Source organism: Phytophthora parasitica (genome assembly GCF_000247585.1).
Source record: "Phytophthora parasitica INRA-310 unplaced genomic scaffold supercont2.21, whole genome shotgun sequence".
Lineage (NCBI taxonomy): Eukaryota > Oomycota > Peronosporomycetes > Peronosporales > Peronosporaceae > Phytophthora > Phytophthora nicotianae.
Genome location: NW_008649007.1, coordinates 566,937 through 578,593, shown reverse-complemented (window position 1 = coordinate 578,593; position 11,657 = coordinate 566,937). Strand labels below are relative to the sequence as shown.

The 11,657-nt window shown below is 46.1% G+C and overlaps 3 protein-coding genes across 3 annotated transcripts; 1 reads left to right on the top strand and 2 right to left on the bottom strand.

Annotated features, from left to right (window-relative positions):
• Positions 1-2,438: 2,438 nt before the first annotated feature.
• PPTG_22698 (hypothetical protein) lies at positions 2,439-2,820 on the top strand (the record flags this gene model as incomplete). Its single annotated transcript, XM_008905819.1, has 2 exons — positions 2,439-2,504; positions 2,716-2,820. 2 exons carry the CDS (start codon positions 2,439-2,441, stop codon positions 2,818-2,820), a joined length of 171 nt encoding a protein of 56 aa, XP_008904067.1.
• Positions 2,821-3,432: 612 nt separating this feature from the next.
• On the bottom strand, positions 3,433-7,491 carry PPTG_09863 (hypothetical protein; the record flags this gene model as incomplete). The annotated part of the gene is made up of 1 exon (XM_008905650.1): positions 3,433-7,491. The coding sequence occupies one exon, from the start codon at positions 7,489-7,491 to the stop codon at positions 3,433-3,435; it is 4,059 nt and encodes a 1,352-aa protein (XP_008903898.1).
• A 239-nt stretch (positions 7,492-7,730) lies between these two features.
• On the bottom strand, positions 7,731-9,677 carry PPTG_09862 (hypothetical protein; the record flags this gene model as incomplete). Its single annotated transcript, XM_008905649.1, has 2 exons — positions 7,998-9,677; positions 7,731-7,739 (listed from the first exon to the last, which is right to left on the bottom strand). Exons 1-2 carry the CDS (start codon positions 9,672-9,674, stop codon positions 7,731-7,733), a joined length of 1,686 nt encoding a protein of 561 aa, XP_008903897.1. The 5' UTR covers positions 9,675-9,677.
• Positions 9,678-11,657: the final 1,980 nt, after the last annotated feature.

Here is an 11,657-nt window from a genome sequence, read left to right as displayed (position 1 = left end):
GCACAAAGACTGCTTTTGTGCTAGAGTTAGCGACATGTAGGAGGAAGGGCGATGTCCCGTTGTCTTTGGCGGTAAAAAAAATAAAGTGTTTATTTGTATGAAGACGTCCGCTCCAAAATTTAAAATCAGATCGATGCGGCATGTCATCCCTCCCCGAGGAGGGGAAAACTGTTGAAGTTAATTGCTAGGGTGGTGATGGGCATAGGTAATTGCGCATCCGATTCGCGTAATCATAAAATCTGACAGGGTATCGACTGATACCGGTACCGAATTGGAGGTGCACGACTGTACTAGATAAACAGCGAGATGCCCATCATGGATTAGGTTTAGCCTGCGCTTATCCTCTATACACGATAGCAAAACATCAAGACTTCAGTATGGAAACCCTTTCCTGCAGGTACACGTTAAGCTACCTAGGGCTTAGGCTGTCAGGGGGTACAGTACTACCTCGGGTTCAAGGGGTTAATGGTACAAGCTGTTTTAGCTCATAAACTGTTAGTGATGCTACAGGCTTATCAGGGGGCGTCAAGGACGAATTGTAGCTTCGCAATACTGTACATGTAAAGGTGTAGTAATGAGACCAACTCGTACTCGCACTTTACTGTTCTCGATTTTTAATTTTTTTTACAGTGTTGCGGTGAGCCAGATACCGTGGTTTACGGTATCTAAATCCCAGTTTCAATGCTACTTCAAGGTTAATTGTTCGTTACTATTCCATTCACCATAATGTAATCAGCAAGAATCTATGAACTAGGATAACTGGTGAATAGGCGTAACTTCTCTCTCTCTCTCTCTCTCTCTCTCTCGCTCTCTCTGTCCATTCACCATACCTGTAAATGCCCTTGGTCTTGATGATACTTATCTTATCGGAACAAAACCCACCCATGTTGCTTACGCATTGAAATACCGTAAACTACAGTCTTTGTGTTGTAGAAGCCCCTCCCCCGGTTGTACCAATAGTTTGCTTACGGTCAGGGATTGCCAGTAATAGCGATTTTAGTGATAACTGGCTGTAACGAGGTAAATCCTCGCCGTGACGTACTTGTTGTAGCAGTAATCTCCTCTTAAATTATAAATTACTACAGTAACAGCAACACAGTACAATTAATTACTGTCTTATACTGTAATCTTCATCTGCGCACTCGATATCTTCAACACCATCAGCAGCCTCCATTTATCGAATCTCGCTCATGCCACGATTCATCAGCACTTGTAGTTCGGCTTGCTCCTTGTCCGCTCCTCGTGCGTACCGAGCTCATGACAAAATTCACAATGGAAACACGCGCTCCTGCATCACGTTGGACGAGCTGTTACCCAGGAAAAGATCACTATCAGAATCGTGAAACCAGCGAGCGATATCAATATATTTGGAAAGCGCCTCGAAGCGCCAGCAATTACAGTTTGGCGTTTTTATCTTCCGTTAGATTCGAATCCATCGCTTGGTGCAGGCTACATACCCAAGGCACTACTGCAAAAGGCTGTTCGTTAACACTTGATTCTATGATTCTGATGTGCTTGGCGCCATTGTAACAATTGGAGCACCACAAACCACCGTTTTGTCCTCCACTGAAGACACTAAATCGAACTTAGCATGTCATTCCTGATCCAATAGCCTTGTAGTACTGAATAGTACTACATCAGTGCTTGCGCAAATTATTGCTTACTGTAGTAGTAGTAATCCAATAGTTTTAGATTTACTGGTCACTGTAGTAGCAGTGGAAGTACTATAGTACTGGATTATACTATCTACTGCTGGCAATCCCTTACAGCGCCTGATTGTAGTGTTACGGTATCCTTGTGCGTGACCAATGTTTACGGTAGTGTTACGGTATCCTTGTACGTAACCAAAAGACACATCATCAGTTTAGGTTCGGCGTATTCCTAATGCAGTTCATTCTTCAATTGAACTCGAGGAAGCCAAGCGTGAAGTCGACAGATATGAACTTCATTCAAATTGCTGTCGTGGTCATCGCCCTATTTGCTCAAGTTGCTAATGCTGATGGCACCTACGCTTTGCCACAGCGAAACGATCGCCATAAACGTTGTGGCAAATACAATCGCGATCCTGCCTGCAACTAACGGATAGTCAGGGATGAACTATTGCAAACGAGATCTCTTTCGCCCACAGCTTCTTGCAGAAAAAAAAAAGTTGATGAGAGATAGATGGTATCAATCACAATCAACAACGTTCAAACGTCTATTGGCTTGTTCATGTTGCTTGTTTGTAAGAGCGGTTGTGCTTTTTGTACTTGAGGAGTTAAACACTGCACGGTGTATCGTTGGATGGGATATGGTAATCACGGAATGGATGGCGCTCCTCCTCTTACTCTCAATTTCCTTTTAGACCGCTAGGCTTCGCAAACTGACAAGATTGGCAAATGGGTCGTTGCTGAAGTTTTTCGTTGGGGACTGTCTGGGTGACGCGTCATACGTAGTATATGCCGCAGTCATGCATGGAGACGATTATACGCTTGCGTATCTTGCCAATTAAAAAGAAGAAGAAGGTATGGGCAATTTGACCCATGCAGCCGCGAAAACCAATCAGCATAGACAAACTCTGCCTACGCACAACTTACAGGCACAATCAGCGATTGCAAACGTCGAGATTCGACATTGAGGCGTCAGATTCACCTGAAAAGTGTCGTGAAATATAGGTGACACTAATTCGCGTATGACGCTAATTACGAACATGCACTAATTGCGTGAATACTGTAGCTGTCATCGCCCGACTACCTCGAGTTCAACCAGACAACTCAAGACACCAAGTTTACGAAAATTTCTTGCCGTTGCGGGTTTTCTCATGTTCGTACTGGTTGGTAAAAAGTAGGTAATTTGAATTCGGCCTGTTCGGAGCCGCAGCAGTAGAGGTTCCCTTGGAGCTACCGCAGTTACCAAGAAAAAGCCAGCTTAGAGCAAGTCTGATGGAATGTAAGATTCTCCACCTTTCAGTATACGACTTGGTTGGAAATATCGGGGACAATTGGAGAAAAAGATTCCATGTGTACTGTAATTTTTTTCCGGAAACGAAAGATACCACAGCTTTCTGGCTGTTTCACATTGCTGGCTAGGCAAACATTATGCATGTTGCCAGTGTAAGTCGCAGACGATATACTAGATCATGTAGTGCTTTTACTCAGCACTACCAGCACAAATCCCTTGTGGTTTAATAAACAAAATCGTGCTTTGCCCAGTAAAACTTTTTTTTAGCAGGAATTCACTCTCCTACGTTTCGAAGGCTGGGCCTTCCTTTGTAAGCGCATCTCCTGCGCCTGCTTCGCACCCGCAGCATTCGCTCTGGCGGAGCTGCAACAGAAGCTGCACAGCATGAAGAAATGATAGCTAAAGTAAATTTCCAGATTGGTTGACTGTCGCCAAAGCAGACTAAACAAACTCTTGTTTTCTTTGTCAATGGCATTTTCTTCTTCTTCTTTGTTACCGTTTGAGGTGACTGATGTAGCGTAGTGAGAGCAACGCCAACAGTCGAAACGCCACAATGAGAATACCCAGGATCACGACGTTCCTGGGTATATAGTCCGATTTCATGTCGAAGGCGTGTTCCACGTACTGCTTAAGAGATATGCTGCCGACGGTGGGTGGTGCGTTCCTCAATACTTGACAGCCCAGGTTGTTAGTGGTTCCTTCGGGGCAGTCAGCAAAGACCATTGCAACGAGAGTTGCAATACTGTACGTCGGTGGCGAGATGTAGTAGATCCACTTGTAGCCTATCGCGATATTATTCGCTGGCGGATTGAAGCCTGCGAACAGCATAAAGATGGAGCTGAGCAGTGCGCCAGCAATCGATGCCACAGCTACACTAGGCAACGCGAATACTAACAGCTGACCAAAGTACACGAAGAGCAGTGCGTTCAGAGAGACCACGAGCCAGTAGCTGACGAACGTTCCAAACCCTGTAAATCCAACGCTCGGGAAGAAGATAATGGTGAAGGCGAGAGCAGACAACAGCACATATGGGATCTCAACCAGTGTACCGGCGATAAAGTACCACAACGCGTGGTACGTCTCGGATGCTCGTTCACGGTAAAACGCTGTCCGTTCATCGGCCGCGACAGGCATCACACTGTTGAAGCCAATGATTCCCAAGAAGACGGTACTGACGAAAACGAGTCCGACACCTGCGTTGGCCCCTGTGAACGTAGTGTAGTCGGTAGCCTGGTAGATGATACCGAAGATTGCACCAAGCATCACACTGACCATCAAGCGCGTAAGGTTGTACGTCGGTGTTCGCCAGTACATGTAGAAGAATCGACAACACAGTAACTTAAATTGCGTCGTTCTAGTCGACGCGAATTGCTTGGAAAACTTTAGCTCAGGAAGATCTGGAGAGGGCCGAAGTACTCCGTCTTGGCTAAGATCTTTCTCCATACTATCGTATAGATCACTTTTCGAGAAGAACTCTGCAAAGTCCATATCAGTACGAGAAGCAGCTCCAACGCCGGCTCCAATGCACTCGAGCATCCACGTCGCGGGGTTGTATCCAGGCTCGATCGGAGTCACTCCTGGTACTGCTTCAAAGTACTTGATAAGGTTGCTCGAGTCTTTGCCAAGGTCTCCGAAAAACACCATCCGTCCACCACGTCGAAGGAGCAGCAGGGAATCGAAGTAACTAAAGACTTCAGAGCTCGGTTGGTGGATGGTACACACGATTGTTCTTCCAGAGGTAGCGATCTTGCGCACTCCATTCATGATGAGCTTAGCCGACCGTGCATCCAAACCACTAGTAGGTTCATCCATGAAGATGATACTGGGCTGTGCAACGAGCTCAACGCCGATAGTCAGACGCTTCATCTGCTCGGTGGAGGACCCGCGAATGATCTTGTTTGCAATAGGACCGAGTTCTAACAACGTGATACATTCGTCTACTGACTCCATCTTTTCCTTTGTTGAGACACTAGCACTTTGTCGTAGCATTGCTGAGAAGACTAGCGCTTCTCGAATTGTTGCAGACTCTGAGTGGATGTCCATTTGCTCACAATAACCCGTGCTTCTGCGGATGGCGAGGTCGTTGGCTGGGTACCCGTTTAACAGGATTTTGCCACGTATTTTACCCCCCGTCTTTCGTCCTGCGATGACGTCCATGAGTGTAGTCTTACCGGCTCCAGATGATCCCATGAGTGCAGTCATAGTTCCAGGTTTGGCAAAACCAGAGACACCTTGAAGCAGATCAATGTCTTCTCCTTTCTTACCACCAGGCATGGGCACAGAGTACCATAGATCTTGGAAAGCTAACGTAACAGGTACAGCACTTTTCCTTGGAGTGGTGATCGAGACGGCGACATCTTCTGGAACTGTGGCCGATCCGATATCGGTATTTGGCTTGGTATCTGAATGCCCCTCTTTGACATCGAGATCCGCTTGCACCACTGTCGTGCTCTCGGGACTTTCATAACGTTTATACTCGAGTACGAGATGTGCTGCTAGAACGAGAACAATGTACCCGACGATAAAGTAGAGCCATCCAAAGTAGATCCAGATTTCTTCTGTTGGTAACCCAGAGAGTTTGAGGCTATACTTACCGAATGTAGTTCCGTAACGAGAGCAGTAATCGATGTCACGGTACACACAGACGTCGAATTTGGGTGCCAGGTACTGGTTGACACTGAGGGAACGAATACTCCACGCTACCGAGTCGATCCAGTAGAACCAGATAAGATAATCCGGGATGTCTGTCTTCCGTAACAGGAACCCGCCGAACAGCATGAGGAAAAGAATGGAGACCATCATAACCGGTTGAGCAATGGTGATACTGGGAGAAGCAGCCGACAGGAAGAAGAAGTAGGCCGTGAACCACATTTGACATAGGAAAAGTGTGAATAGAAAAGAAATGAACCTGTCCGCGAGAGCTACGTAGCCTCCCATCCAGTAGACAATCGCGCCAAAGAGTATAGTCTCCAAGATGGCGAACGGGATGTGTGTCAGTGACGAGGCCAAAACATAAGCCAGCGATCGGAAGAAATTGGCCCCGCGTTGCTTGTAGAACACACTGCGAGCCCCCATGAACGTCGGCAGTTGAGCTGCCTGCCCCATCGAGAGGAACAAGGTACACGAGAACAACAGACCGAGGATCAACTGACTGTTGACATCGTTCATTTGCCAGAACACGGACCCGTAGAGCAGACCCATAACCAGGACCATAAAGCAACGTCCCATGAGGAAGGTCCTGTCACGAAGCTTGATCTTCCATTGACGACGAAATACCGTGCTAAGGTCTTCGAGAAACGACTGTCGAAACACGCACGGGTCCTGGATCGGATCAAACACATCCGACTTGTGCGTTGAACGCGTTCTCATGTATGTCAACGTATTTTGGAATATTGTGGACTGACGGAAGCGCTCTGCAAACTCCACAGCCTCGAATGGGATGTTAGCATCCTTGGAGTCACCGCTAGTGTAATCGTGTTGCTTCTCGGTTCCAAGATCAAGTAGAAAGTCCGCCACATCTTTGCGAGGAGGACAGTGGAAACCGAGGGTCTCAAAGTACTCCTGCACTTGCTCACGCGGACCATGGTACATGATGTGACCGTCATTCATGATCAGGATGTCATCGAAGAGGTTGAACACTTCGGGTGGCGGCTGCAGCAGAGACACCACGATGTTATGTTTCAAGTTTCGAGTCAAGCTTTTGAGCGCGTTGACGATATCGTACGTGGTCGCAGCGTCAAGGCCGGTGCTGATCTCGTCCAGTAGCAGTGCTCGCTTGCGGCCGAACGTCATTTCTCCAGTGGTAACGCGTTTGCGTTCGCCTCCTGACACTCCACGGATCATGGCGTTGCCTACGATGGTGTCTTTGCATCGATCTAAGCCAAGCGTTTTCACTCGGAGATCTGCAGCGAACTGGTGTTGCGCTGTTACGAGTTTGACAGCACGTTCTCGATGCTCTCCTTTGCACGTTGCGAGAGCTTTGAGCACCCATGGCTCCAGTTTGGCACCTCCACAACAACGTTGAGCGAACTCGAACGTCTCCTGTACCGTGAGTTGCGGATAGTGATCGTCCTTTTGGTTCGTATACGCTATAAACCGTGGCAAGCGAGCCAAAACCTCGGATCGCTGCACGCCATTGTACGTGATTTCACCGGACATTTCGATGGTTTTGTTTATGGGAAAGCGGCCACTTAGTATCTTGAGCAGTGACGATTTGCCTGAACCAGGTTGTCCCAGTACCAACGTGATGCTAGTTGGTTTGAAGACGCCAGTGATACCACGCAAGATCTCCTTCTCGGCCGTGTCTTGCTTGGTGAAACACTTCATTACTCCCCGTTTGACTTGAGTCCAAATCGTGGGTACTTGGGGTCCTTCTGATCCTGGTTTGGCCAGCGGTAGACGTGCCGAAATGTGCAAGTCGCTGAAGCATATTTCCACTTCTGGAATTGGTCTGCCCAGTGCACTCTCGATTGCGACAGCCAAGTTCTCATGCATAGCAAGTATACCATCGGCTAGTAGGCCGTCAGCACTAGAGATGTCCGGCTGATCCATACTGGACTTGACGACTTGGAGCGTTGGTATGCGGTAGTCAGGACTTGTGCGATGTTAAAAATGAACTAGGAGATCAGGTCAGTGCCACGACCTCATGAGACGGTGATACGTCAAGGAAAACGAAACCAATACAGCTCGATCTCATGGTCTGCACCTGCGAACATCCTTGTTATAACCATATTGGTTTCAGAACTGCATTTGATTCGTTCCATGCGACCATGGAGAAATTATTTATTGTTTTAGAACAACTTTCGGTTTTACAACAATAAAATGTCTAATTGTTGTACTTAAAAAAATGAAAGACAAAACTTTAAATTTTACCTCAGCCTCCCACGTTTATTTGTCGCGGAGCCATCCGAATCGAAAACTGAAGTCGGCACCTAACAAGCGCAGATATCGACATTTGGTAAGGGCTCCAAGCAAATTATCATGTAAGAAAACCTACCGAAATGCTTTAGTTCAAAGGGTATAAGAAGAAGGGCACCCGTAAAAAGTTTCATCTGAACCAAATAGACGTGAGTTTCCAGTGCGAACGCAAGCTGGTGCATTGCAGAAAAAGCAAACTTGTGCTGCAAAAACTGATGGAGGAAAACGAGAGAAATAACCTCCAACACCGCCAGCACCAGAATGTTCACCACAGTTGCTATGCCCCAATTGCCCGCACCACCAGGATAGTAGACAACATTCGGCAGCTGTTCCAGAACAGATTTGTACACCACGTAAACTATAGGGATGATGCACTCGACGTACTCAACCAGTTCGAGATATTCACAATGAAAGAGTAGTTGTAATCCTTGTAAGACCAACTGTTTGGATCTCTTTGTACCCGACCTCGAGCCAATCGTATGAAAATTCTTTGCTTCGATTATGTCTGCGGTTGTCGGTGAGAATGTTTCCGGTTCTAGATTTGGAGTCGGCACAATAGATATCTTTGTTTTGAACACATTTTGCATCGTCTGCACCGAACTTCGCTTCATCCTGTCGCTTGACAGTCTCTCCCACTGATCGTTGGTGCATGCTGATTCTAGATTAAGAAGTTGTTCAGTTTGTTGTGGTGTTAGAGGATGAGGCAGACAGGCCCACAGCCGCACTGCTTTCAATGACTTGGCCCGCAAAGCTCCAGGTTCTTTTAGAATGTCGAGAATTGTCGATAATAATTTTGACGTGTTTTGCTGATTTGTCGACCCAGTCTGCTCTTGTTGAATAATTTGTAGCAACACGTGGGCATTTTCACTCAATTCACGCATCTCCAATAAAATTTGCCCGAGATCGCTTGCGATGAACATCATAGACAAGTACAACGGCCCTGAGGATGACATGCACACCGATACAAAGAGCGAGCTGAAAAAATCAACCAAAGATGCTACAGCTTCTGGTATTAAGTCTTCCAGGTCACGAATAGCGTACACGATAAAGTGCTTTGCGGCGAATCTCCATACCGGCAAAACGAGAACAATGATACCTCGATAACCAACGGGAACAAAGTCATAGAGCACCTTGAACAGAGGATATATCCCGATCAGGGTCATAAATGCGAGAATTGCGCGGTAGAATCGTTTCAAATGAATCGTGATGGGAGAACCACTAGTGAAGATAACAGGTCCAATGACAAGTCGCAGCATTATTGACGTGGCTATCCCTGTCGGAATAGTTCCAAATTGCATCAAGAGGGGCACAGGAAATCCGATAGTGTTAGCTGCTAGAATACCAGCGCCGACCAGGCCAATAGCACCGCCTATAGTTACGATAAACTGCTTGCAAAATGTGAAATTCAGACCCGGAACGAATACTGTCATCTGTGAGAATACATTAAAGCCAACCACCACATGAGTTAACGCCAACCGAAGCCAAAACATCCAGTTTGCAGCCCACCCTTCGGACGGTGAATTTAACGGAAGACATTCAAGCATCAATGCTACCGAAAGAGCAGGGACTGGCGTCAGTACACAGACCAGAATAACTCGAGTCCACGATGTCGTGTTGCAGTAATGCTCCAGACTCATGAGACGCTCGATAGAGTACGATCCCTGTCGACCAACTTGGATTCGGTTCCATTTCTCTTCTAGCTGTCTCCAAAACGTCATGCGAGAAGCAGTTTGAGCGGTGGTGGCATCCGCTTTCTTCACCGTGGGGACAATTGCTGTATTTGTCTTTCTGGTAGCACCAAACGAGCAGCTTTGCATTGCGTCTTGCCTCAAAAGTGGTGATTCACTGAAGACTGGACGACTACGCACAACTACACGTATTTCTAGCTCCGAACAAATATAGATTATTTTTTAGCTGGGCCTTATTTCAATTGACAATAGTGGTTTTACTGTTGAAATGTCGAATTTTTAGAGAAGTGGATAAGCAGTTCTCATATTATTACTTTTCAGAATCTCAAGAAAATCATAATTCGATTATATAATGATTCTGAGGCACGGAGTGTTGGCAGTGGAATTGTAACCATGGCCGCTCACTTTTTGCAAAACTACATTTTGAGCGAACACGATACGCAAACAGCCCAACTGACTTGTATTATGGTATTCACCAGCTCAGAGAATGCGTACAGTAACGTTGGTTGTGAATACATCAAAATCTTTGATTACTATAAAACATCCAAACCTTGCGTACCATTCATTATTTTAAATTTGCATATGGCTTGGAAATAATCTTTACAAGTGAAACTTCGAAATTATTTTTTGAGTTTTTTTTCGTGGCCTTTGGAAATTGTGAGCAACAGGATATTGATATTTCAAATTTTCAGCGTTTTTATAAGCTGGAAGCAATCAATTTGAAAAAAAAAACATATTGTCGCTACAACTCGTTGCAACGGCGTTTGCGTCTGTTCTCAACACGCTCGCGAGGACATAGCGTTCGGTTTGTCGAGCCTGCGAAAGACAAGATTATCGAGTTCGTAACTCCTGCCATGTTTGCGCACAGCACAGCAGACAAATGGTTTCTGTAGCGGCGTGTATATTGATTTTCTCGTGTCCCTGCTGCCGCTGATTTATACGCTTTCGACTAGGTTCCACTAACTACAACGGGAACAGCGAATAGCACGTCTGGAGAGGCAACTGCGTACCCGTGAAAATTGCAACGAGAATACCTCTACATTAGCAAGAGTGGCCAGCTGGAGATACCATTGTGGCATGTATGTATGTACACATGTACAAGGCCAGATGGCGACGACGTGAATACGCTGCGATTCTAACATCTTTATCACCTAGACACTACTTGTTGAACAGAGTGAGTTGTAATCCTTCAGTAAGGAATTGGAAATCCGGCGTTTGCTTCGTAAGTTTATTTGTTGTATATGTACTCTTTTATACATTATAATTATGGTAGCCATTCGTTGAGAGTATAATCCAGGAGTTTGAGGCAATAGCATACACCATCTTCACAGACCGCGTTGAAGCAGACCTCCTAAATCCCGCACTTCGCGTAGTTTACTGGCAATGTGCCGAAAATAAGGTCTGAAGGGCCGGATTAAACCGGCTCTTCATTTTTAAGAAACAAACGAAGGAAAGATGTGACGTTTGAAGCCGAGCATCTCTAGCCTCCATCGTGCAAGATGCCCTTCTAGCCTGCCTACGCGCTCCACTATGGTCTAAAAATCATGATGAGACGCCGGCGATGCAGTGTGATGCATTCGCTGTCAATTCAAAGTACTTTGAGTCCAGTAAACGTCAAAAGAAGGTGAACGCAAAATAGCTTTTTACACGCCCCAAATCGACCACGAAACTACGCAGAGCATAACACGACGGCTCAAAATCCGGAGTGGAAAGAATATAAAGCACTGAGTGACGGCATGAAGTTTTTTTTTCTGCAGTCAAACTTCACAAATGAATCAGGTACTATCTCACTACGAAGGAGAGTCTTCTGTCATAAAAATTGAGATTGAGGAGTCCATTGTAAACGACCTGATAGGGAGTTTTTTTTTAAGTGGAAGCCGAAGACGCCTCAGTAGCAGCCGCACTGCGGGCGTTTGGGAACGCTGATTCTGTATTCATAGCCTACAAATTAAGACTGTCCTTTCATGTATTCACGCTGTTAAGCACATGAGGGTTGGACTATCGTTCCGTCAAGCTGCTGCTGTCATCCAGCAACATTACCTAGCAACCCGACAACCTAAACTACACGGGATGACGACACATTGGGGAATACCGATGCAAAGATTTTGTTGA